Source organism: Euleptes europaea, chromosome 15 (assembly GCF_029931775.1).
Source record: "Euleptes europaea isolate rEulEur1 chromosome 15, rEulEur1.hap1, whole genome shotgun sequence".
In the NCBI taxonomy this organism is placed as follows: domain Eukaryota; kingdom Metazoa; phylum Chordata; class Lepidosauria; order Squamata; family Sphaerodactylidae; genus Euleptes; species Euleptes europaea.
The window spans coordinates 19,296,959-19,324,799 of NC_079326.1; the positions used below are offsets into that span (position 1 = coordinate 19,296,959).

Here is a 27,841-nt window from a genome sequence, read left to right on the forward strand (position 1 = left end):
GTTCAGCCGCGCGCGGACCCCCCCCCGCCGCCGCCGCCATCATGCTGTGGTTCCCTGGCACCATCCCGGCCGCCATTGCCGCCGCCAAGCAGCGCGGCGCCGTCTTCGTGGTGTTCGTGACAGGTACGGGCCCGTCCGCGTCTGCCTCACGGGGGCCCCGCCGGCTGTCGTGCGGCGGCCCTTCCTCTTCCTCCTCTCCCGCTACTTAAAAAAAAACACCTCAAAATTATCTCTTTTCTCGTCGCGGGGCCTGGGCCCAGGCGGCCCTCACGCAACTGTAAACGTCGCAGGCCGCTTGACGCGAAGCCAGGCCGCGGCGGCTGTCGCAGTAAACAGGGGTTCGCGGGTGGGGGGTGGGGAGAGGGAGACCCAAGACCGTGATCAAGGAAACAGTTGGTTTGCAGCTGCTGACTCCGAGGCCCTAACGCAGGGGTGGGGGACCTTTTTTCCGCCAAGGGCCATTTGGATAGTTCTAACATCATTCACGGCCCATACAAAACCACCGACTTAAAAATTAGCCTGCTACCTTGGGTCAAACATTTAGCCAAGAGGCACGACCGGAGACGGCTCCGAGGGTCTGCCACAGAGAGCGACTCGTTTTTGAGCTCTGCCGGGCCCGAGAGATTCAGGCAGGGCAGCATCCTTCTGAGCTAGAGATCTGCCAGGACCCACGAAGGGCCGGACCAAATGATTTCGCGGGCCTTATCTGGCCCCCGGGCCTGACGTTCCCCACCCCTGCCCTAACGGGCAGAAACCTCTCGAGTCCCGGTTATACTGGGGGAGAGAGATTGATCCAAGTTCAAGTTATGACGATACATCAACAAGTTATGCCTCTCTGATTGCATTACGGACAGAAAGGCGACTCAGGACAGCTGGCAGTTTCGTCCAGCTTCTCCTATCGTTATATTGGCGAAGGCTTTCACGGTCAGAGTTCATTGGTTCCTGTAGGTCAGGGGTGGGGAACGTCAGGCCCGGGGGCCGTTTAAGGCCCGCGAAATCATTTGGTCCGGCCCTTCGTGGGTCCTGGCAGATCTCTAGCTCAGAAGGATCTAAGACTGGCGATCCGCCCCCTCCTGCAGACAGGAATAGCCTCTATTCAAGGCGGATGTGAGTTTGTTTTGCCCAGAAAAGGAACATTTCCCCCCCCCCCTCTTGCAGAAGAGTCGTTAGCTATGGAGCTGCTAGGACCACCCAAGAAACTGTGTTAACCCTTTCCCACCGGGCCGTGGAGAAACTATGTGGCAGACACTCGGAGCCGTCTCTGGTCGTGCCTCTTGGCTAAATGTCTGACCAAATATAGCAGGCTAATTTTTTAAGTTGATAATTTTGTATGGACCACGAATGATGTTATAAATGTCCAAATGGCCCTTGGCAGAAAAAAGGTTCCCCACCCCTGCTGTAGGTTATCCGGGCTGTGTGACCGTGGTCTTGGTATTTTCTTTCCTGACGTTTCGCCCGCAGCTGTGGCAGGCATCGTCAGAGGAGTCACACTGAAGGACAGTGTCTCTCCTTCACTGTCCTTCAGTGTTACTCCTCTGAAGATGCCTGCCACAGCTGCTGGCGAAACGTCAGGAAAGAAAATACCAAGACCACGGTTACACAGCCCGGATAACCCACAAGAACCAATCTCCTATCATTGTTTATCGTTCACTCTGACACTCCATGACTCTTAGCCCAGTGACCCAGTGCACAGAGCAGGCTTGTAGCTAGGCAGAAATTCCTTCCCTGGCAGTCTGGAAGCCAGTTATTACCGGGAGATCTCTGGGGTACTGTCACACTGTTTTGCCCCGAGGCTTCAGACCGGTGTCTTTCCTGCAGTCTTTTCAATTTACTAGTGTTTAGCGACAGTCTGGCTATTACCGCACTAGGTATTCCCAGCGATGTATTAAGAGTTTGGAAATGTTATAAAAAAATACTGTTCGCACTTTGTTTGGCCACTATTGCTGGGAAGACGTCTTCCAACCATTTTTTTAGCCGTGGTATCCAAAAACCCTTTTAAAGCGATGGGGGGTACCGCACTTTGTATTCCCAGCGATGTTTTAAGAGTTTGGAAATGTTATAAAAAATCCTGTTCGCACTTTCTGTGTATTCCCACCAATGTATTAAGAGTTTGAAACTGTTATAAAAAATACTGTTCGCACTTTCCGTGTATTCCTACCGATGTATTAAGAGTTTGAAACTGTTGTAAAAAATACTGTTCGCACTTTGTTTGGCCCCTATAGCTGGGAAGACGTCTTCCAACCATTTTTTTTAGCCATGGTATCCAAAAACCCTTTTAAAGCGATGGGGGTTACCACACTTTGTATTCCCAGCAATGTATTAAGAAAAAACATCGCTTTAAAAGGGTTTTTGGATGCCACGGCTTATAAATGGTTGGAAGACGTGTTCACAGCTAAAGGGGCCAAACAAAGTGCAAACAGTAATTTTTATAACGTTTTCAAACTCTTAATACATCACTTGGAATACATAGAAAGTGTGAACAGTATTTTTTATAATATTTTCAAACTCTTAATACATCGCTGGGAATACGAAGTGCGGTAACCCCATCTCTTGAGACCTTTAACATGCATGGTGATATTTTGGGTTGCTCTTAGGCGTGGAACAGAAATGTGTGCCTTCAGATTTTCGCTCATTGCAGAAAGGTCCCCATACAGGAAACCCCTGCTCTACAGGCTTATGTAGTAATTACTGTAGCAGCAGCAACCTGACTAGTACTCACACCCAAGCACACAGAATACAGTCCAGTCAATGCAAGAATGTTACTGCCTTATTGATTTCAATGACAGAGTTAAGGACAAGTTTATCTGTCTTCAGCTGAAATCAACAGGACTTTATAAAGTGTCTAATTTTGGTTGGATTAGAGCAGGGATGGGGAACCGCAGGCCCGGGGGCCGTATGCGGCCCCCGAGGACATTTTTTGTGGCCCTCGGGAGCTCCGGGGCCCCGCCGTGGAGGTGCGACATAGGGCGGCCCTCCCTGAGGGTGTTCCTGGGGCCACGGCTTGCAGGGGCACCCTTTGGACCTCCTCTCGCCGACTGACGGCTGTTGGTCAGCAAGAGGAGGGGGAGGGACGCTTCCCCCAAGGTTGCCCCCTATAGCCGCAGCTTGCAGGAATGCTGGGGCACATTGTAAGCCCCTCTTGCTGCCTGTTGGCTGTTGAGCAGCGAGGTGGGGGGAAACAGGCCCGCGGCTCCCGGCAGCAGAGCATGTGTACAGGAGCCGATCGGGCTTCAGGGGGCCTTTTGTGGACTGGGGCAGGGAGGGCATGGAGCCTGGGGCCAGGTCATGTGGGGCCGGCGGGTGTGCGTGTGTGTTGGGGGAAGGCTTTTCTCTCTCCCTCTCTTTCTGTCTCTTTGTTTGTCTGTCTCCCTCCGTCCTTTTCTTTCTCCCCCTCTTTCCATTTCCTTCTCCCTCTCTCCCTTTTCCTCTTTCTCTGTTTTCCTTCCTTCCTCCCTTGCTGATCGACCGCGGGCTGCGCCTCCCTGGCGCCTCGTTTGCTCGGGCCCACCGCTGGCTGTTCTCCCACCTGGGAGGGGGGGGAGGACCGGGAGAGCCCTCCAGGCCTTCTCTGTATGGCCTCCCCTGAGGTTGCCAACCTCCAGGTGGTGGCTGGAGACCTGGCAACCCTAGCCTCTCCGCCCCCACACCGGGAGATCTACACCTGGTATGGCCCCCGAATGATGTTATAAATATGCAAATGGCCCTTGGCAGGAAAAAGGTTCCCCACCCCTGGATTAGAGCCATTGGATCGTATCCTGCAGAGCATTTCTGCTGACAGAACAATTTCAGCCCATGGTATGCAACTTCCTTGCCTCCTTTTTCCTGCTGCAGCCCAAATGCCCCCTGCAACACTGTTCCTGGGGGGGGGGAGCATCTCTCCCCATCCCACAGATACCCAGGGCAGCCACCTTGCTCGCAGCAGCTCCCCCTCCCCACACCCAGTTGGGATAGGGCATCCAACTTACGATGGCAGTAGCAAAAGAGTAATCATTTGCTCCTCCCCCCCTTTATTGACCATAGGATCACAATAATTATTCACTGCACAAATATGTATTGCTATATAAATATTATTTATAGTTTGTTAATTTGGTCAGATATGCTATCCTCCACACTCTACATAACCATTCTGAGGCCTTAGGCAATACAATGTGCAGTTACTTCTTAAACTACTGTCAATGGGTAAAGATTATATTCTTAGGTCTTTTGTCTTAGAAAGGTGCCACCTCTCTTAAAAATTCTCGATTTATATTAGCAGTTCATAATAATGAGCTTGTGGGTCTACAAACCTATACTTTTTAAATAGCAGTATACTGATTAATATCAGCAAGCCTTTCACATAACACTGGGGTAGACTGGGAAGCAAAAATGGTGCTGGAAAGAACCCCAGCTTCTAGCCTGCCCCCAGCCCCTCCCCCTTTCTACTGCAGCACAATCTCCTGGCCCGATCAAGTGACATTTACTGTATTTTCCCGTGTATAAGACCCCCCCATGTATAAGACAGCCCCTATTTTTTAAACCCAAAATTAAGAAATCGGGTCATCTTATACACGGAGGCGTGTACGGAAAAATATGGGCGGGGAAGAGAGCGGGGACCATCAGAAGGCTGGACACCGGCCAGGGCAACCAGGCTCTTCCCCACCCACTCTCTTCCCAGCCCATCAGCTGACGGGCGGGGACCATCAGAAGGCCCGGCCAGGGCAACTGGGCTCTTCCCCGCCCGTCAGCTGATAGGCGGGGAAGAGAGCAGTGACCTTCTGTGTATAAGACGACCCCCAATTTTTTTCTAAATTTTTAAAGAAAAAAACATCGTCTTATACACGGAAAAATACAGTATGTCATATCTGGCCCTCGTAACAACTGAGTTCGACACAACTGCTGTAGAGCTTGTCAGCTCTGCGAGAACAAATATCTATGATCTGTGATCCATAGGAGAACGGTATTGGGTTTCTCAAAGAGTAGTAAAAAGATTTTGGATCTTCAACAGAAAGCAAGGAAGACTTCTCTAAAATATTATTTCTGTTGTACCTAACTATATAAATTCAAAGGTAGATATGAGATTCCAATTGGTGATCTGTTGGCAATGTCATCTCTTAAAGCAGACCTGTGCGGGGTGGCACTCACGGCCGCTACCACCACAAGCAAGCGGGCCTCTCCAGCCCTGTACGGGACAGGTAAGCTGCGGGTGCCACAAGGGGACTGGCTACACAAGCAAGTTGTGGCAACTCTCCCCATCCCACAGAGACCCAGGGCAGCCACCTTGCTCGCAGCAGCTCCCCCTCCCCACACCAGGTTGGGACAGGGCATCCAGCATACAGTGGCAGTAGCAAAAGAGTAATCGTTTGCCCCTTCCCCCCTTTATTGGGGGGAGGGTCTGGGGGCAGGCTAGAAGCTGGGGTTCTTTCCAGCACCATTTTTGCTTCCCAGTCTACCCCAGTGTTAAACTTATTATTCACTCACAAATATGTATTGCAAATTGGAAACATAGATATCCTCACAACCTCAAAATGGTTATGTAGAGTGTGGAGGACAGCATATCTGACCAAATTAACAAGACTATAAATAATATTTATGTAGCAATAGTTTATATGTGGACAAGTTCTTTGATCAATGGACTTTTAAAAATAAGTATTTCGGGACAATTCAAGCACAAGGATAGTATCCGACCCAATGTTTTCTTTGAAGTATTGTAATCTTGCTGTATGGATTTTGTTATTTGTAAGATATGTAAATTTTGATTTTAAGATGCTAAATGGTTTATTTTAAAAAGAAATGATAGGATTGATGGTTCCAGGTTAAAACCATGATAAGATTCAAAATCTGTAAGTTTCAAACAGTTAATGTATCACTTTGTAAATTGACCTGTGAAAATTAGCCATAGTCAACTTGTACAAGATATATGTTCTGTGTCTCCTCCGCACTTTGAGTTGGGTGATGACCACCGCTGTGGGAAATCTACACACTTGAGCTCTGTATTTTTCTCTCTCTGTTCCCTCTTGGGAAGTAATTCTGGAATATGCAGGTTGTCACTCTGGTAGCAGTGTGCTCAGCCCAGCTATTTTCTATGCCTCCGCCCTTTCAATACTACAGAGCTGTTTTTAAGCACTGTTCAGATGTTACAATTACTTGAAAAGGCATCTTATTCAAACATGCCACTCTAAGTTTCTGCAAACACGTACATAATACATAGCAATTATTTTTCTCTTCAGAGCTCCAGCGTTATTTGTAATAAATTCAGTCAGAGTGGGAAACTAATAGGTAAACAACATTACATTTCATTGCACACTTTGATTTTACAGTTCTGGATTGCTGGAACATAAAATGGTGTGCTGAAAAGTTATTTATGTTTCCACGTGTCTGTGTATTCTAGCTACAGTTTTTAAATACATTTTATGCACATTTTTTAAATTAATGATTGTATTCTTCCTTTTTAAAAAATAAAGTTTCATCTCATCAGTTGCTCTTCACTGGATTGCACTATAAGAAGCCAAATAAGATTCGGGGGAGGGAGGGGAACGAAGCAGCAAATAAATTGTCAAAGCCTCCTAAAAGTCCTAATCTAATTTATAACCTACTGAATGGCTGATTAACAGCACAATTCTATACAGAGTTACTCCATAGGATTGTCCCAACAGTTTATGCTTGGGCTGATAGTAATTTGTGTGTGTAAAGTGCCGTCAAGTCGCAGCCGACTTATGGCCACCCCTTTTTTTGGGGGGGGGGGGGTTTCATGGCAAGAGACTAACAGAGGTGGTTTGCCAGTGCCTTCTTCTGAACAGCAACCCTGGTATTCCTTGGTGGTCTCCCATCCAAATACTAACCAGGGCTGACCCTGCTTAGCTTCTGAGATCTGACGAGATCAGGCTAGCCTGGGCCATCCAGGTTAGGGCGATAATAATTTAGTAGGTATTAGAAAGTGTCCCGTCTCCCCATTTTACATAGTTTTTAATAAGTGGGGTTTGTTCAGTTGCTGATGTAGAAGTGTGTTACGTTTACTGATGTTTAGTTTTTGCTTCTAAACGGTGGCTGCTATCTGGAGAAGAGCACATCCAGATACTTGACATCCTCAGGGACTTTCAGCAGCATATCTTCAACGAATGAGAATTTTTCAAACTCCCATTTGCATGGGCTGTTATCAGAAAAACGCATGTTAAAGTATTACTGGGTCCACAGAGCTAGTTAAGTTGCCCCTGAAATTGCATGCCTTATGTTGATTGAATTTAACATTTTGCCTCCTGACAACATATTGGTAGCTGGACTGTTTTTAGAACATAGTTCTGTTGAAGGACTAGATTCTCTGGCAGCTGGAATCCTACTAAATCAGTAACTGAAGAACTTTGATTTAAGACATGGGTGTCAAACACAATTGTTACGAGGGCCGGATATGACATAAACGTCACATGGTAGGGGCCGGGCCATGCCTCCCCAGCCCAGATCGAGAGTGGGGGGTGGTGGCTGCCTCAGCTGGTTCGCGGGCTGGATAAGAGCTCTTAAGGGGCCGGATCCAGCCCCCAGGACTTACGTTTGATACCCTTGATTTAAGTAGTAGAAAAGGGCAGGAGTCCAGTAGCACCTTAAAGACTAACAAAAATATTTTCTGGTAGGGTATGAGCTTTCGTGAGCCACAGCTCACTTCTTCAGATACATCTAGAATATGAACCCATCTGTCTTTAAGTAGAGGAGAGTGAATTTAGACAAGCATTAGTACCGTATGTAAATGTGAATAGCAGGCGTGATGGGATTAGGTGTGGTATGCAGAAGAGTCTGTGATGTCCAGGGGAGAGATGGGTGTGGAAAAATCAGCATTGGTAATGAATTCATTAGGTGTGGTATGCAGAAGAGTCTGTGATGTCCAGGGGGGAGATGGGTGTGGAGAAATCAGCATTGGTAATGAATTCATTAGGTGTGGTATGCAGAAGAGTCTGTGATGTCCAGGGGAGAGATTACCAGTGCTGATTTCTCCATACCCATCTCTCCCCTGGACATCACAGACTCTTCTGCATACCACACCTAATCCCATCACGCCTGCTATTCACATTTACATACTGTTAACATTTACATACTAATGCTTGTCTGAATTCACTCTCCTTTACTTAAAGACAGATGGATTCACATTCTAGCTGTATCTGAAGAAGTGAGCTGTGGCTCACGAAAGCTCATATCCTACCAGAAAATATTTTTGTTAGTCTTTAAGGTGCTACTGGACTCTTGCCCTTTTCTACTACTGCAGACAGACTAACACGGCTACCCACGGTGAATTACCTTGATTTAAGATATTATATGAATGAGGATATCAGTCACTGACAACTGCATTATTTTTTAGAATGGAAATAAAGATGCAGATGCTGCGCATGATGCTTTTCCATACAACTTCATTTGTTTTTTTTAATAAGAACCACTGGTAATGAAACTGCCTCCCTTCCTGCCCTTTTTTCTTTTTGGCTGGAAGCCGTGATGTTATAGCTGAAACTAGAAACAAAATGGTAGTCTAGCTATCTAATTCATATTTTTTTAAAGATTGCAAGTAGTGATGTAGTGGTTTCTGCACGAGTGTTACAGTTCTATTATATTAGAGACTATAACTTTTCCATTACAAATAACTGTGCATAAATATGCATATATTTAATTGCTTTGTAAATCTGTCAAGGGGGAATTATCAGCAAAAGTGCTTCTAAAATAAGTCTTTTTCTGTCGTCAAAGTACATTATTGCTTTTTTTATTTTAATTTCCCCCCTACATTCACAAAGACAGCATATTATTAAATAAATAATGGATACATTCATTTTTGAAAATGGCGAAGGACTTTGTTGGAATGTAAGCAGCAATTGCAAACAGAATAACTGAATTTTTTTTTAACCACTAACAGCCACTGCTGGACTATGGCTAACACTTATTTTAAAGAGCACATCTTCATATTGCAAATAATTTGGAATGTTGCGCTTTCTCTAAGTCACTTCATGTATTTCTGAAACTGGTAGTGGCCATTTTAAGGATATTTTGGTGTTAATCAACCGTTGATAAGCTATCTGAAATAATATTTAGAGCCAAAATAATGGAACAAAAATGTTGAAGAGAACTTTTATATTTATGTATTTTTCAGTCGTTATGTTTCTAGCATTTTCCCTCCAGTCGCATTTACTTAAGACATTTCTAGGCTGCCTTTCTGCTTGTGGAATGCTGAAGGTGGATGCAGATAATAGTACTGTGACAATCTTCCAACCCCACCCTGCTGTCCTTATCTAAGGGTCTCTGAGATGCAGGGGGAGATCTGCTTGTGTGAAAGGGGGCTTCCTAGAGGCATCTGGTTGGCCACTGTGTGAGCAGACTGCTGGACTTGATGGGCCTTGGTCTGATCCAGCAGGGCTTTTCTTATGGGGTTTGCCCACTTGCCCCCTTCCCTCCTGTCATATGGTTGCCACCAGTCAAACGCTGCCCTTTCCTTGCTGTCAGAGGTTTGAGGTATTGATAGGGGTGATGTGTGTGTGTTAGTTAGCCTGCTAACTATAGCCCTGTCAGAAGGTTCAGTCTGTGCATGAATGAACAGCCAGGTGCTTTGGGTGAGAATCTTTGGTCACAGTCTGAGACAGAATGTAGAAGCAAAGATGGCGCAAAACTCCCCCAAAAAAACAGATGGCGAGGGAGAGAGAAGAAAAAGTAAAAATCATGTTTGACTGGTACAGGGAAGACCTGGGTTCAAACTATCTTGCTGTGAAGCTGATCATGGCTCTGTATGCCAGTCACTCTCTCTCAGCCTAACGTCCTTTGCAGACTTTTAAGGCTATGAGGGAGGAAGGGAGAAAAATGTATTCCATGCTGAGCTCTTTGGAGGACGGGTGGAATAAAATGCACTAAATGGCTTTTATTTTATTTTTTGTTTACAGAAAGCAATCTGTATGTGATAACAGGCTGTACTTTGGGAGCATGATTTACTACTCTGTAGGTGACAGTGTCCTAAGAGGGAAAAAGTTCTAGGGCCAGTTTTCTTTGCGTTCTGCCAAGTTTATATATATAAACTGGGGTAAGAAATACACTCCAAGGATACTGGGAAGGAAACAAAATTGCCATTTCAGCCGATCTGGTCAGTTGTTTGTCTATCTTCCGATAAGTGGCTGGAAATAGGCAAAAAATATATGGGAAGAAAATCAGGAATGGAGGTTTCTTAAAGGAAAAGGTTTGGGGCTCAGCCCGTATTGCTGAATATTCTGCCTAAGTGCTAAGGCCACCTATTCCTGAAATGTGTTGGTCAGTGGCAAGAGAAAGGTACTCTGTATATGCTCAGAGGTAACTTTTCTTCCAACACTCAGCACTGGAGGTGAAAATAAAATCCTGAACTAAGCCTTACTGGCTCTGTCCTGAATGGCCCAGACTAGCCTGATCTCATCAGATCTCAGAAGCTAAGCAGGGTCGGCCCTGGTTAGTACTTGGATGGGAGATCACCAAGGAATACTAGTGTGTCGAGAAGTTGCAGGGCAAACCGCCGTATGAGTTCTTGTTTAGGGGCTGCATCTGTCACACAATTTACAAGTCTGGGGTGTGATTCCTCACAACCCAGCAAGGTAGTCTGCCACCAGCTCTTTTCTCAATCACAGAAATCAGTTAGAAGCCAAAGAGCAAGCCTCCAACCTCTCTAAGGCTTAATCAAGAAAAACCAGCCTTATAAAGTAGACCACCCACAACATGGGTTGACTAAAATAGAGTTCTGGAAGTGTACCACCTTGTCTAAGGAACTAGAAATAGATTGAAACCACCCAAGAGTCAAAAGACCACAAAATCAAAGTTTAAGGAAATTTATTTAAAAGATGTGCAGGTTACAAGACAAAATATGTGAGCAGTGAATCAGCAAAACAAGAAAGCTAAGTTGCAAAGATCTAACTACACATTTAAACAAGAACAGTTCAAAGGCAAAGTTCCAGAATTCAAAAGCATAGCTGTTACCAGAGTTCTCAAAGAGTTTGTTTCCATAAGCTGAAATCCTTCAGCATAGGATCAGAGTTTCAGAGGCCCAGCATCTCAGCCTAGAGAATAGTCAAGAGGTCAGCGTGATGGGCCATAGTGTCAGCAGGTACTTCAAGACGCCATAGTCCCACAAAGCAAAAGGTGCCATATTTATTTCTGAAACTCAGCATGGGATGAGCTCAAAAACCCAGTCAGAATTCAGGAATATGATCTAAGGTAATGGCATATCTGGTTCTGGCCATATGATCTGCAGTCCATATTTATCTCCTGGCCCATTCATGTGACAAAATAAAGTTCATTAATTGAATGGTATGCAATTAAGTGGGAAGGATGTCTTTGGCAATTTAGGAGTGAATGCCATAAACTGGAGACACCTGGCTTATCTACTTGGAGATGGAGCCGTTCTCAGCCTTGCAAATCAGAGCCTGCTTTCTAGCTGTTACAAGTTAATATCACAAGTTTTAATTCCATGTTGGACTAAACCCTGAGGCAAAATATTAACAAGAAATTAAAGGGGTTTAATTTCTTGACATGGGGTTGTTTTTCAGATGAAGGTGATGACAAACCATCTCCTTAAGTCTTTTGCTCTTGAAAACCCTACTGGGTTGCCCTAAGTTGGCTTCAACTTTACACACCCACAAGCCCTACTGATGTATTGATAAAATTAAGTAATTATTTCCGGATGGGTAATTCACTAGTCTGTTGTGTGGTAAAACCAAAAAGGAATATTTTTCTCTTAACTACTAGATTGTAGCATAATCTTTTGTAGTTAAAGCCTATTTCATCAGTCGCAAATGTAGCAGCACACATGCATATAGAAGGAAAAATTGTGTGAACAGTGGAGTTAAAAGGCCATGAAATGCAAAAAAAGTACACTTAGTTACAATATCTATGCAAAACTCAAAAACTACAGGCACAGTGACCATTCAAAACAGCTGTAACTTTGTCAGTTTAAGTCCTGATTAATACAATTAAATATACTCTTAAATTCTAATTCAGCAAATATTTATGGTAGAATACATGTTATATTTTAAAATGTTCCTTTTTGCTTGTAAGGAAGGAGAGCAATTTTATCATTTAAAATGCATTCTGCAAGATAGTTATGATCCCTTATATTAAATTAGTAAGTATATTTAATATTAAATAAATTTTGCAAAAAGAAAATTGTATCTAAGCAAGCTTCAGGTTGTTTTTCCTGCTCCCATGTTGTGCTGTTTACAAAGTAATGGGGAGGGAGCAGAACTGAATCTTACTTTAAACTGGATCCAGTATGTTGTAGCGTAATTAATCTAGATTAGCATATCTGAAAAAAAATTGTTATTTTTCCCCAGGGGATGATGAACAGTCCACCGAGATGAGCACCAGCTGGGAGGATGAGAAAGTGACTGCGGCAGCAGCAGATGGCTTTGTGGCTATTAAAATTGATACCCAAAGGTTTGGCAACTTTTGCTGCTCCTGTTTTTGCTTCTCAGTAGTAATTCACTCATTAAAATACCGCTCTGTATTCAAGACGTAGTTGTTGTGGAGAGACCTTGCGTTTGGAGAACTTAAAAAAAATATTAAGTGAAAGCTAAGAAAACACAATTATTACTGTACATTTATTCTAGTTCATACCTTCTCTTGTATAATTGTTATCCAAAATGGTAGGGGCCATGGCTCAGCTGCTGCTTGCAGGAGAAGAAGAAGAGTTGGTTTTTATATGCCGACTTACTCTACCACTTAAGGCAGAATCAAACCGGCTTACAATTGCCTTCCCTTCCCCTCCCCACAACAGACACCCTGTGAGGTGGTGAGGCTGAGAGAGCATGACTTGCCCAAGGTCACCCAGCTGGCTTTGTGTGTAGGAGTGGTGGAACAAATCCAGTTCACCGGATTAGCCTCCACCACTCATGTGGAAGAGTGGGGAATCAAACCCCATTCTCCAGATCAGACCACCACTCCAAACCACCACTCTTAACCACTACACCACGCTGGCTCTCATGTTAAGTCCCTAGCATGTTCAATTAAAGGATCTCTTTTCTGCCTGAGATTATGGAGAGTCACTGCCAGTCATCGAATCATAGTCCAATCCTCTGCTTAATGCAGGATCAGCCTAAAGCCTCCCTGACGAGTGTTTGTCTTGCTGCTGCTTGAAGACTGCACAGTCATTAGACTGTGTAGAGCTGAATGGGTTTTGGCCTAAAATTGCTTCATGTGTTCATAACATAATGTCTCACTGATACTTACCTTACAATTTGAAAAGTAAAAAAACATAATAATAATGAAATGTAAAGACTGGTGTCTCAGCTACACATCACAAACAAACTTGCAGCTGTAGCCACGTGTCCCTTTTATTCTGCAAAAAGCTGAATCAGGAGGTGATAATTGAGATCAGAGAAACAAAAGCAAAGTGCTTAACCCTTTGCTCAGTCACCTTTTCTCCAATCCAAATCATGCTTCCTCTCCACCCAACCAGACCACCTTTCACAGGGTTTCAAATATGTGTGTGCCTTCTTCCCAGCAAGGAAGAAAAGCTGCTGGACAGCAGTTTGGACCAGAATTACTGCTAGAGCAGTTTAAGTGCTCTCTTTCCTTCTGATTACCCTTTTCTTATACAACTTTACCAAGAAAAAGGACTGTTAAACCATACATAGAGTATCTGGTTTGACCCTCTAATGAAATGCATTTGTTCTTCCCTTTGATGAATATTTTGTACTGGATAGTATTGTAATATGATTTTGTAGGACATGTACTGTGGAACTTTAAAAAAGGAAGAAAATCCATATAGCCCCATTTCCGTTGACTGTTCCCTTTGAAAAAGAAGCACTTGGTTATATGTAGTAAATGTTCCTTTAAATCCTGGAGTTCTCAAGGTATGGTATAAATCCAGTGCAGTGGTTAATAGAAACAGAAATTAATTCCTTGTAATCTCAGAAGGATTTTTCAAGCTTTGTGTATAATGACATGATAATTTTATGAAATTCTGGAATGTTAGCCATTTGCTAAACAAGTACTCTCTTTTACACAGTGAAACCTGCCTGCTGTTCTCACAGATCTGTATCCTTTGAATAGAGTTTCAGAAATAAGCATTTTTATAGTAGAAATGATCACTAATAACCTGTTCCAGAAATGTAAAAATGAATCAGTGCAGCCATAAAGTTGTGCTGTCTTTGGCATGCTTCCTTATGTTAGGGTACAAATAGTAGGATTTTGTCCATTGTTTTCAGTGGAAGCTTATGGCCACCATTTTTGTTCCTTTCCTGCTTAGTTTTGACACTCCCCTTTCCTCTCTGCGTTTTCAGTTATATTTTTAGCGTGTTGTGATTCCCATCAAAAACTGGAAGAGAGATTATCCATGTGGGAAGCTGCCTGCAAGAAGCAGCATTCATAAGTTAGCCTGTGATGTGGAAGACAGGACTATCCATGGCTACTAGTCAGAATTGATAATAGTCATGATGCATACCTATTCTCTCCAGTATCAGAGCAGCATACCTATTATATTAGGTGCTGTGGGGCACAGGCAGGACAATGCTGCTGCAGTCGTCTTGTTTGTGGGCTTCCAAAAGGCACCTGGTTGGCCACTTGGTGAACAGACTGCTGGCCTTGATGGGCCTCGATCTGATCCAGCAGGGCCTTTCTTATGTTCTCTTCCTCCCCCTTCCCTCCTTACCTTGACCTCTTCAGCTGCAGCATTGGCAGCAGGGCTCCTGAGAGCCTCGTATCCAGCAGGGTCCCCAGGAGCTGCCATATTGGTAGCAAGGCCCCTGGTCGTTTGCAGGGCCCTAGGAGCCGCTGCTTCAGTTGGAGAAGAAGAGAGTTTGGAGAAAAATCTCTTTTTCTTTCAGTGAGCCCAATCCACAGATTTAGATATCTGCAGGTCTGCTCACAGTTGAGAAATAGATAAGAGTGTGGTTTTTTCTTTCTTTTCCAGTTTACTTTTGTATAGTATTACAAATGCTGTGTGTGTGTGTGTATATATCTATATCTCCTCAACTATTACCACATAGATCCTGTAGTATGTGTTCCATCCAGCTTCTTTATAGGAGACAATGGAATCCCTTTGGAAGTAATTGCTGGCAGTGTTTCTGCAGAGGAACTTATTACAAGAATTAATAAAGTCCAACAGGTAACACATGGTGACAGACCTGCTTTTACAATATAGTGAAGTATTTTTAAAAACAACGCTTTTTTGTGTTTAATTTGTACAGTTCAGAATAAGTAATTATGCCTATTGAATTATTGAAACCTCTATGACCTGGCTCACTGTAAGAAAGTATTTTTAATGTCATGGATGTTTTGCTTAGTTACAAGTTTAAATTGCTGAACTTGTTTTTTTCATTGACTTGTTTGTCAACGTTGGGAGTTCAGTGACGCTTGTATTTCAGTTGTTAGGAAGACACGAAGAATTGGAATAGTGGCTTCTTGTAACCTACACTAGGTAGTTTTGTTCTCTGTATACCTGGGCTTTTTGCCTGTTTCCATTTTGTTAATAAATATTTATTCTACCTTTCAATTCCTGCTTTATCGCCACTTGCTTTCATTAGCCCGTTTTAACATGGTGTCTTTTTGGTGGCATTAACAGGTAGGTTTAGAGGGATTCTGTGGGAACAGGGGCTATGTCCTTGTGGAACTCAGACTTCAGAATACATTTTTCTATACTTTAGGCTAAGCTATGAATATTACAGCTGCTGTTATAGTCACCTTTCCAGATCACTCTGCAGATTATCACTTACCAAATTTTCTTTCAGGGAATGGCAAAGGACTGTGGAAACAGTAGCAAAAAGTATCTCAGTGGCACTGTAATTTTGCCAAAACCTTGAAGTCACCCAGATGGATTGGATTTCAGTGGAGCTCAGAATTTATTTTTAGTGGTAGTTATATATGGTGATTTTATTTGTGGGTATTTTAAAAATATAAAAACAATATTTTTTTATTAGGTTATTTGTTGAGGTTTACCTGTGTTGTGGAAAGAGATTGAAATGTACCAGCATGCGGGAAAGGACTTGTGCTAGAGGTCTAAAATATTTTTCTTGGCCTGGGGCTAAGCAGATGAGTTTTGTTTTCATTCTCTGAAGCAAAACTTGTTAGTTTCCTGGCCTCTTTAGTTTAATGGGAATAGATGAGTCATTTGGTGGGATAAAAACTCCTTCTTATTAGTTATAAATACTAGTCTGGAATTGCAATTCCCTTAACTTGTGTTGCATTATCTCCAGTACCCACAGCTGACAACTTTATGACCATTCCACAGAGCCCTGGCAATATACTAATATATTTGTAATTTAAAGGAAATTTTCTGTCTGGTCAGAAGCTGATAACCCCAACACCTCTTCGAGCACTTAACAAAAAATTTCCAAGCGCCAGAAAAATTTCTTAGGGGCAGGTTTTTTTTTGCTAAGTATTATGAGACAATTAACACTTAAGCCTATTATGCATAGGTACTTGGACTCACGTTCGCTCCCTGTCTGACTCAGATATTCCTTGGAATTCTGCATGTGTTTTCCTTCCATGAGACATGAACTCGCTGCCAGCTCTAACAATGTCCGGCTCTTCCCCTTCCTCTGCTAATCCGACTTTTCCCTCTATCATGAGCTCAGCCCGGCTCAAAATTCAGTGCAGATGCAAAAGCAGAGAAACAGCCAATCGCAAAGCAGTGGGGAAACAGGCGGGGATTCAAGTGCTTCCTGCTACCCTGGAGCTCTTTCTGAGCAAAAAAAGAGAGGCTTTTTAAAAACGAGGCTTGGATTCCCCCCCCCCTTTCAGATTGCTCCATTTTTTTGTTTTTCATTCTTAAAATGCTTTTTTATGCGGCAGTAGGGTTTTTTGGGGGGTGATTATTTTTCATAGCAAGCTGGGCGAAGTGAGCCAATTACAGAGTGGCATTTAAAGGGGCGGGACTTGATTTGAGCCTGGGAGGCTGCCGGTGCAGAAATTCCCAATAGGAAAGTGTGAGTCCAGCAAGCAATGAACCCCAGGTAAAACGCCTATGCAGAAATTACCTTAGAAGACTTTCCTGGGTACACATCTGAAATTTTGTGTTTTAGCAACCTTGGTAAATACACTTAGGGAAGCCATGGGAGGACATTTGTTTCTAAATGGTGAGAACTGCACAAGTGCATTCTTACAACCTTTGCTGTATAGGGTGACATAGCTAGATGAGACACTGGCAACTCATCTTTGGATCTCCTATCTCTTTAAATTATTATTAATGGCAGCCACCCATGGGTTTTATCCAATGTAACTCCCTACTCCTCCATTTACCCATTTGCGTTGATGGTGAAAATAGAATGATCTTGCATCTTATTTCTAATTCAACTACTGCCATTAAATATACAGCAGTTCCAATCATGGATCTCCAGTGTTTCATTTAATTTGGCCCTACTTTTACTGTTTGGAGATTAGATAGGATCATGTATAAACTGTGATCTTGAAAAGTTAGCACTTATTGCACTTTTCACCAAAAAAGGAATCAAAAGCAGTGTTCCTGAATTATGAAACTTCTGTGCATACTTCTTTTTTTCCTTAGATGCACATGTTAAAAAATGAAGCATTAGAAAGTCCTGCTTCATGTTCGTCCTCTCTCTATAACATCACAGATGATTCTGGATCGCAAACATCTGAGTCCATTGAAGCACAGCCTGAAAGCCTACATGTATCTTCACCTCGTAAGTAATAGTAATTAATAAAGCTGCTTTTGAAATATTTCTGCTTTCTTAAAATGCATATGTATTCTAAAGGGTGTTAACTGCACCACTAATTCAGCTGTTCAGTTACCTGGAACAAACCATTCTCACGTCCTCCTTGTTGATCTCCTGTTGCTTTCACTCACTTGCACCCTGTCCTCCTTCGTACCTTTGCCTGTCCCCACCATACTCCTTTCTCATCTAGAAAGATTACTTCAGAGCTGCATCTCCTCTTAGAGGACCAGGAGCACAACAGAGCGAAAAGTGACATCGTGATGAAGATAGTGGATGGCATATCACTGGTGCATTAATTATGTATGTGCATTTGTGGTAATGCAAGCTATGGGCCACATTACACATTGTGTGTGTTTTTCAGTGTAACACTAGCTCTGGGGAAGTGCTTTTAAAGCAAAGCGGGGACCCAGTTTGGCTACGGACCACAGCATGGGGGAAAGAGGGGCTCGTGCCTTCCCCCTGTGCCATTTTCCTGAGCTAAAACTGCCTGTGTGGCTTCAAAATGGGTCAACTAAACCCTTGGGCTGTTTCAGTTCAGGAAAACAGCAGGGCGGGGCACAAGCCACTTTCTCTTCCATGCTGTGCTTTTGAGTTAAGTTGGGCCCCTGCAGTACTTTAAAGAGCAGTTCTCCACAGCAGCTCTGCAGCTGCAGGAAGAGCGAGTCTGAACTGAGAAAGCCAGACTCAACTCTTTAAAAAACATAGTATGTAGTTTGGCCCTAAGTGATTAATTTTGTTGTAAAAATAAAGGACCTGGTATCCAGATCAGAAGCATTCATAATGGCAGCTATGTGCAGTGATGGCCTTAAGATTAAGCACATTCTTGCCTACCTGCTTGTTTCTAAATAGTGATGCAGTTATAATACTGGTTCCTTGTTTCTGTAGCTGAATTTTTACAGTTCAGGAGTTTTCTAAATTTTATACAGTAGTTACTTTTCTCCTTTATCATAGTAAATGTTCAATAAGTTTTTTCTCTCCTTCTCCCTCTTCTTTCCCATCTGATTTCTACACTATCTTAAGCTGAAATAAATTTGGTGCAGACAAATGAGGTTGCTGAGGAAAATGACAGAAGAGCAGAACCAGAACCACCGACTACAGATGACCTTACTGCCAAAGTAGAAAGGTTTGTTTGGGGATTTATTTATTTATTGCAGATTTCACTGTTTTTCTATAAAATGTTGAATTTGGCAAATTTTTCATAGAACATTGATACATTTGTACAAATACAATTGAAGAAAAACTGTTATACGATCAAAACAGTAATTCTGTTAATATCTTTTTAAAAAACTGCTAAGAAAAAAGTATGGGTGTTTGAAAGTGCCACCTGATACTTTTCAGTTCTCTCTCCCTTCTTGCCCTAGTTCAGGGCATGTTTGTCTTCTGCACCGGGCATGAGAAAGAATTAAGGAGAAGGAGATGATGAGATTTTGTGGCAGCTCTCAGTAGTGGAATGGGCCTTTGAGAGCACCTGAATTATATCATGTACTGCACATAACAAAAATGAAAGATATTCCTATCTAAGGCATGAGGGAAGAAAGCTTTGCCAGTTGCCGAGTTTAAAGAAGCTGCTACTTGTGATATTGTACATGAGTAAGATGGGAATGAAAGTTTAATTTTTAAAGATTACCAGGAAAGGGCATTTCATAGTATAGGTTTCTTCCTCAGTTTATGTATGTATTTTTTCAACTCCAGAGTAACAAAAAAACTTGAACAAAAACAAGAAGAGAAAAAGAAAGAAGAAGAACAGGTAGGTTAACTTCAATTTCAGTGTCTGAGTTTTTTCTTGAATAAGAATCCTATTTAAAGCAAACTTAAAATTATGTTTGTTTACACTTTTGGATGCTTAGGGGTTAAACTCAAGCTACCCTTACAGGTAAAAGGTAAAGACAGTTCCCTGTGCAAGCACCGGGTCATTATGGACCCATGGGGTGATGTCACATCCCGATGTTTACTAGGCAGACTATGGTTACGGGGTGGTTTGCCATTTCCTTCCCCAGTCATCTACACTTTACCCCCAGCTACACTTTACTCATTTTACCAACCTCGGAAGGATGGAAGGCTGAGTCAACCTTGAGCCTGCTACCTGAAACCAACTTCCGTCGGGATCGAACTCAGGTCGTGAGCAGAGCTTTGGACTGCAGTACTGCAGCTTACCACTCTGCGCCACGGGGCTCTCACCTTTACAGATAGTTTGGTCAAAAGGGCCTCCCATCTGCCCTTTTCCAATTGCTTCTAAATTCCAAGCTGCAGAGTTTGGTGGAGCAGCCATTCTTATGGTAATGGATGCAGCCCAAGAGGACAAAGGGAGAGAGCCTAGAAAAGTCTGGGCTGAGAGCCCCTCAGCAATGGGGACCTCCTAAATCAGGGGTGGGGAACATCAGGCCCGGGGGCTGTTTTAAGGCCCGCGAAATCATTTGGTCTGGCCCTTTGTGGGTCCTGGCAGATCTCTAGCTCAGAAGGATCTAAGACTGGTGATCTGCCCCTTCCCGCGGACCGGAATAGCCTCTATTCAAGGCGGATGTGAGTTTGTTTTGCCAAGAAAAGGAACCTTTTTACCCCCTTGCAGAAGAGTCATTAGCTATGGAGCTGCTAGGACCGCCCAAGAAACTGTGTTAACCCTTTCCCACCCGAGTCGTGGAGAAATGTATTCCCTCTGTACTACAAGAGGGCTGGGGGCGAAAGTGGCGACAATGGAGGGGTTAAAGGGGGCAGAGCCAGAATATGTGAGGGGGGCGAGTTCTTAGCCAGTGTGTCCTCATTTCAACCCTGCAGGCAGAGGTAGCAGGAGCCGGCTGTAGAATCTGGCCCTGACCATGCAACTCCGGTGTGTGGCTGGACAGCTACGCCCGGCTGGTTCAACAGACCATCCTGTGCCACCAGGTGGCCGACTGTGCCACCAGTTGGATGCTTGTCTGCTTGCCTGTGCTGGGGGGGGGGGGTGTTAATCTGGGGCAGCTGCCTGCTTGGGGCTTGGTCGGCTAATTTTTAAGTTGATAATTTTGTATGGCCCCTGAATGATGTTATAAATATCCAAATGGTCCTTGGTGGGAAAAAGGTTCCCCATCCCTGTCCTAAATCTTAGACGTTATTGTTTCTAGCCTTCTATCTCCACCTGGTGAGATAGTAAATCCTGTTTTTGAAACGGAAGGAGTGTGATCAAGCTGGTGAGGTGAACTCTTCGTCGGGGTCTAACAGCTCACGGTTTGGGCTAGCAGAGTAACAAGGGCCTGCAATGTCATTTGACTACAGAGATCAGGAAAGCTCCCACATAAATGCAATTCCACAGAATGTGTGGCATGGAACTTTTAAGGAGGGAATTTTGTGAAGTGGATACTGTTGTATTTTTTATAGATAAATGATAGTGTAATGTTTTTATTGTATATGCCTTGAGTCTCTATGAGAAAGAACTGGAAATAACAACATAATAAAATAATAAATGTAATAAAAACAAATCCTACCTCTCTACGGTGGTAGAAGAACCTCTTGCCCCTCAGAGGGGGGCCCTCTGAAGAATTCACCACCTTGAATGGAAGGATGCAACCCCGGTGTTTCTTCAATGCTTAGGAAAGGTGTGTTTTTATTTAGAAAGAAATTAAGAAAGAAATTGAAAGAAGAAAAACTGGAAAAGATATGTCGGAATACAAAAGAAAACAGGAAGAAGAACGGACAAAACGCATGTTGGAGGAAAAGAGCAGGGAAAAAGCTGAAGACAGAGCTGCTAGGGAACGTATCAAACAGCAGATTGCATTGGTAAGCGTTCCAGTGTGGATCAGGTTAAATGTAGTAAATCCTTGGAAGGATCACTAATGTACTAGGAGATGGACGAAGTGATCTTAAATGTACTTCCTCAGAAATAGGTGGCTGGTGGGTTTTTTTGTTTGTGTGTGTGTGGTTTATGTTTGTTCTCATCATGAGTTGTGTTTATGAAGACAGAGACCCTGCCTTTGTGCTGGTAATGTAACTGAGTGGTCCTGGGTTAAGCCAGTAAACTCACAGTTATAGGTTAAAAAGGATATAAAATGATAAGTTACATAGTCAGAGGCAATTGCAAGATAAAACAAAGAAGTCCAGCTATCTACATACTCACTAGGTTGATACATCATAATGCTGGATGTTAAAGCTATAGATCTTGTTCAGCTAAGCATTAGTCAAAGTGATATGCTGACAAGCAAGAATGAAGAAGGAATGGTGGCACTTTGGCCTACTCAGACGTATGCGAACGTGAAGTAGGAACAGGTGGCTCTAAGCTCCCAATCAGGATGACCTTTAGGGAGAACTCTAGGTGCTTCAGCTGGATTAAACCAGAATAAGGTTCTCAGGGGAAAGGAGCGATCTCACACACCCCATCTCACACAGATGTTTTCACTGAGTTATGAGTGGTGTGAGCGGGGTGACCTTGATAAGCGAGGCCCTGTTGACGGTCCAAGCTGCACCTGGTGTTATGAGAGAATCAGTCTGTGTATGAATGGAAAGTTACTGAATGCTGGCTGCATCTAGGGGAAACAAAATGGATGTAGCCGAGGTAGCAATGGTTCAGAATGGTTCTTCTGTCTTGACACCGTTTTTAGCAACAAAACCACAGTATAGATGGCCCCAAATAATAATCATAAATTGAGCATCATAAATTACTTTGGTGTGTACTCATTAATGATAGTATCTTATCTTACCAAATAAGAAACTACAACAATACATCACTTCACAATCTCTCCAATATAACAGAGAATACTCTTAAACTTCAAATTACGCATAAATCAAGTGAAATCACAGATAATACTCCCAATTAAATGGTTGAAGAGCTAATATAAGGATTTAAATATCTTGGCATGCTTAATGATTAAACTTAGTCATTTTGTGACTGACATCCATATGATTGTGTTTGTATGTGTGAATGGTTCAGTACAAAAAATAGATGGGACATTATTTCAGCAGTCTTTCAAAATACCTGCAAAACATATTGGCAGACATTTTGCATCTATCTCCTCCCCAGATGACAGCATAAAATCACCTTGTGATGGGGGGGAAATGGTGAATACTTCAGCATATGCTCTCACATGGCGACAGAAGATAGTGTTTATATTAGGTGAAAATGTGGGAACTAATGGTCCCTCCCGGTGTGAGAGGGGTGCATTAAGAAGAACTGAATTTTGAATTAGTCTTATGCTTAATATAAAATTGGGGATAATTTTTGTCCCAGATCCTTCTTATCAGTTCAGCTGTATTAGGCAACTTGACCCCAGCAGAGCCTATGTAACCTGTGCCCTAATATATTTGTATTTTTACAAAGGATCGTGCTGAAAGAGCCTCTCGTTATGCAAAGGCACTGGAAGTAGCAGAAGCTGCAAAGGCTGCCGCTCTCCAAGCACAGCAAGCTGAGATGGAGGCCAGGAAGGAAACCCTGCAGGCAGAGAGAAGGTGAATTGTTTTTGTATCTATCCAGTCCCACAAAGCCTCCCTAGTTCTACTCTAGGACTGCATTCTTTGCTTTCTACCAGCAGTTAATCCTTCGCATCTCACACTCGCGCCATATAATCAGCTGCCTCTTTTGCCTTCTCTACCTTCCCTTAGCTTTCTTGGCAGAGAATGTTTGTTCTGTACATTGTAGCATTGCACATTACTCGAGCTACACAATTCTCACATAATGTGACTCTTGGCTTGAAACGAATGCAAAAGATGTACTTTCCCAATGTAATATACCTGGTATTTGAACCAAGGGTTTAAAAGGAATTGTGAAGTCTGCTGATGTTTCTTAAAAATATCATCATCATCCTGAACCTGATGTATCTTCCCTAGTACTATAGCAAGAATTCAGTTCCGCCTCCCAGATGGATCGTCCATTACTAACAACTTCCCTGTAGACGCCCACTTGGAAGAGGCTCGACAGTTTGCGGCCCAGGTAAATGAGCATTGGAGTGAAGATTGTGTCCTTTACTAATAGTTAGAGCAAGCTGGTAGCCTCTGGAACAGAGAAGTGTTTATCACTATATGTAATAAAATAGTAAACTGTCTGACTTGGGTGTGTGGATGAGGAAACCAACACAAGCAGATCAAGGGTCTGTACCTATTCTGAGTGACTTCTCAGGTATACAAAAAAATTGTAATGTTAATTAACCGAAGTGTGGGGGAGATAATCTTCCCAGAATGGCTGGATAAAGACTGGAGAAACTTTGGAAGGGGTGGAATGTTCAGAATAATTGAGGATCAATTGGGAGGAAGGAAGATGATCAGGTATGGGGACAAGAATCAGCCTGCTGACCCCATCAGTTTAAGAAATTTTGTGTTTTAGCAACGTTGTTATCCTGCCCTGCCTCAAAGAAACTCGGCGGGGGGGCACGTATTGTTCTGCTCACCTCCACTTTATCCTTAGAGCAATCCTGTGAGGTAGGTTGTGGCAGCACTGTCAGACGGTCTCCCTCACGCTCCCCCCCCCCAATTATTCACATGCCCCCGGTTTGTGTTTGTCTATTAGGGACTGATCTTTAGTCTTGTTCACTAGGAAAGAGATTGGCCAGATATTATCTAAAGACAGTAGGTAGGATATAAATAGTTTTAATAAATGTTAACTAAATAAATATTAACTGGTGGCAGAGGACATTCACAGAAAACATGCTGGTATCTGCTGCTAATAATGTCTGTTTAAATGAAATTATGCCAGGTGTACTGCTTTTGCGTTGGCATGGTGACAAATTAGGATTCTTCAGTGTCCCCCAAATATTCCAGATGAGCCTACGGCAGCAGTTTCCATTGGGGGGGGGGGGTCATATGCAAACTCAGAAAGATGGCAGGCAGGTGGTCATCGGGGGTAGTTGTGTGTATATTAAATGCTTTCCCCCCTTCAAAACCTCTTAATTTGAAATGAAATTTTGGAATTACTTCGGAAGTCTAGCATTTCCCCCCCCCCATTTCTATGTCTGATATTTAACTAGCTTGTTGTGTCATTACAGACAGTTGGCAACACATATGGTAATTTCTCATTGGCTACAATGTTTCCCAGGAGGGAATTTACCAAAGATGATTATGGAAAAAAATTATTGGACTTAGAACTTGCCCCAAGTGCTTCAGTTGTACTGTTGCCGGTAAGTGTATCTTGTTCATAAAGAGAAGAAGTATTGAAACACTTAAATTGTACCATGAACAGATCGTCTTGGTGCAGCAAGTGCTCTGCGAACAAACTCCTGTCTGCCCAAAGGTACTGAGTTTCTTCTGGAGCCTGTGTCCAATTTGCAGTTCTTAAATGATTTTCAGTGTTTTTTGTTCTCACAAATAGGCAGGAAAATCAGCTACAGCAGCCGTGCAGTCTTCTGGTGGAGATTTTTGGAAATTTCTTGGCACAGTCCTTTACCCATTGATGGCTGTCTGGCGACTTATTAGCAACTTCTTGTTCAGCAGCCCTCCTCCTTCCCAGACTTCAGAAAGACCTCATCAGCAGGAACACTCAAATCCTTCATCTAACACAACAGAGTCAAGCAGGTACCCGTGCATTTACTAGCATGCTACCTTATGTTACCCCAGTTCAGTAGAAAGGCAGACCAGGGACTTCAGATCTTTCCTGTCTTGGAAGGGGGTTAAGTTCCCCTTTGAAAAGCCAGGTTAACAGCTTGGGAGTACTACTCGACACAGCAGTCACCTTAAAAAACCCGGTGGACTGGAGTGCTTTCGTCCAGCTTCAGCTGGTGCATCATCTGCATCCCTTCCTGGGTCAGTCAAATCTAGCCACACTCATCCATGCCTTAGTTACATTGAGACTGGACTGTTGCAAGTACTCTACTTGGCGCTAACCCTTGAAGAGGGTTCAGAAGCTGCAGCTAGTGCAGAACGCTGTGGCTAGACTGCTGGAGCATATGACCCCAATGCTACCGCAATTACACTACTCCCAAGCCCAATTCAATGCGTTGGTTTTGACCTTTAGAGCCCTACGTGGCTTGGGACTGGGGTATCGGAAGGATTGTTCTCCCATGCGTTCCTGCATGGGAATTAAGATCACAGGGAGAGGCCCTCCTGACTATCCCATCAATCAAGGAAGTTTGTTTGGTGGGTACACAAGGGAGGACCTTTTCAGTGAACCCAGGGAGAGTCGCCTGGCCTCCTCTCTTTAGATTTTTTAGGAGGCATCTGAAGACGGTTTTATTTAGGACTTTGTTTGATTAAAGAGGAGCCCCGTGGCGCAGAGTGTTAAGCTGCAGTACTGCAGTCAAAAGCTCTGCTCACGACCTGAGTTCGATCCTGACAGAAGTCAGTTTCAGGTAGCCGGCTCAAGGTTGACTCAGCCTTCCATCCTTCCGAGGTCGGTCAAATGAGTACCCAGCTTGCTGGGGGTAAAGGGAAGATGACTGGGGAAGGCACTGGCAAACCACCCCGCAAAACAAAGTCTGCCTAGAAAACGTCGAGATGTGACATCTCCCCATGGGTCAGGAATGACCCGGTGCTTGCACAGGGGACCTTTACCTTTTTACCTTGATTAAAGATGTCCTAAACTGTGATTTGAGCTCAGTAAGGAAGATAGGCAGCTAATAATTGTTTCGAATGAATGAATTTTCTTACACTCCAGAGCTACCCTGTTGGCATAAGATACTCATGTTTTCAGGGGAGAATAAGGTGCCTTCTACCTTTTGACGTTCAGTGCAATTTTGCACAGATGAAATATGCATGGGATTAAGCCAGTACAAGGTCACTGAGTCTATGGATGGTGGCTTGACTTACTAGTCAGCCTGTGATCAGTCAAAGGTCCTGTGATGGGCACAGAATTTGGAGGAGAGATGGAGTATTCTTTCATTGCTGTTGGAATATGAAGAAGGGAAGAAGTAATGGGTGTCTCTCTCCTTACATCAGAAAATGTCTTATTTTTATTTTATTTTATTTATACCCTGCCCTTTCCCAACTAAGTCGGGCTCAGGGTGGCTTTCAGCAAGTAAATATATTGTACAATATGATATAAATTAAAACATATTTCTTATTTTTATTGTTATATTGTAAAAAAAATAATGTTGTTACCTGCCCTGAGCCTGGCCTGGCGAGGGTGGGTTAGAAGTATGAAAAACAAATAAAATAAGTAAATAAAATTAAAATACTGAATTAAAACATTTTACAAGTGAGTCAAAATGGCAACTAATTCCACACCTACTATAAGTACTAAAAAATTTCCTGATGGTGAAGTGGGTTCATAATGGTCATAGACCGAGGACCAGCAGTGACCTAACAGCCAATCTTCAGGGAATGGAGACAAGAAGAGAAACAGGAAAAAAATACGGGCTCAGCAAAGGGAAAGGGGAAGGGGAAAAGAGGAAGGGAGGGAATGGACAAAGAGGAAAAGGGGAGGGGGAAAGGAAAGGGGGAAGTGAAGCCAACTGATCTACTAAACCGTTGCTGCCTCAACCGTATGCTTGGCGGAACATCTCCGTCTTACAGGCCGTGTGGAACTGAGTCCCACAGGTCAGAACTGAGTCCGGGGTCTTATTAGAGAGTTCCACCAGGCTGTGGCCAGAGCCGAAAAGGCCCTGGCCCAGGTTGAGGGCAGCTGGATAGTCCTGGGGCCAGGGATCACTAATAAGTTGTTTTCCTAAACTCTCCGGGGGGGTATATCGGAGAAGGTGGTCTGTTATTTCTTACCTTCTGAAAACCACAGTACAAGTGAGAAAGCCCCAAGGAGGTCCTAAAACTGCCTTTCATGGACAATATAATCTTTGTTAACTATTAGGAAGATAGGTCTGTCTGTCCAACGTTTTTACTTTTCTTTCCCAAATCTCCTTTTAGCTGTGATTAAACCTGTTGTAATTGCCTTTTATGGGGCTATAGGAGGAATCCAAAAGTTGTTGCATGCCTCTTTAGGCTTCCTCTTTTGGTGGAGGCTAGTACATGTTCACCTTTGTTGTACTATCTTTTAAAGTTTGTGCTAATTTTAAAAGCATAGACCGTGTGAGTGAACTCTGCCCAGTTACCTTTCAGTACAACCATCATGAATTCCGTGGTGTGGGGATAGCATGGAAGAATAGCTGAATGAATGCTGCTTTGATGTACTACTGTAGGACATTGTTCTCAGGTGGCATTTCTTATTTAGGCAAGGGGTCAGGAAACGAGTACTGGAAAAGCGGGGCGAAGAATTCAAAAAAGAAGGCAAAATCTATAGACTGAGAACTCAAGATGATGGTGAAGATGACAATAATACTTGGAATGGAAATTCAACTCAACAAATGTAGTTTTGCAAGTAAACTGTGCATAGT

The 27,841-nt window shown here is 43.3% G+C and overlaps 1 protein-coding gene across 1 annotated transcript; it reads left to right on the forward strand.

Annotated features, from left to right (window-relative positions):
• The first annotated feature begins 41 nt into the window (after positions 1-41).
• On the forward strand, positions 42-27,820 carry UBXN4 (UBX domain protein 4). Its single transcript, XM_056861514.1, has 13 exons — positions 42-123; positions 12,285-12,387; positions 13,961-13,989; positions 14,940-15,058; positions 17,456-17,594; positions 18,648-18,750; positions 19,320-19,374; positions 21,213-21,377; positions 22,912-23,039; positions 23,418-23,520; positions 24,569-24,700; positions 24,892-25,094; positions 27,679-27,820. Exons 1-13 carry the CDS (start codon positions 42-44, stop codon positions 27,815-27,817), a joined length of 1,500 nt encoding a protein of 499 aa, XP_056717492.1. The 3' UTR covers positions 27,818-27,820.
• Positions 27,821-27,841: the final 21 nt, after the last annotated feature.

Excerpts from the sequence above, each read along its gene's own strand:
- UBXN4 (XM_056861514.1), top strand. The coding sequence starts at position 42 with ATGCTGTGGTTCCCTGGCACCATCCCGGCCGCCATTGCCGCCGCCAAG. Across the intron at positions 12,388-13,960 it reads ATTAAAATTGATACCCAAAG|TGAAACCTGCCTGCTGTTCT; the intron begins GTTTGGCAACTT and ends TCTTTTACACAG. Across the intron at positions 21,378-22,911 it reads TCAAACAGCAGATTGCATTG|GATCGTGCTGAAAGAGCCTC; the intron begins GTAAGCGTTCCA and ends ATTTTTACAAAG.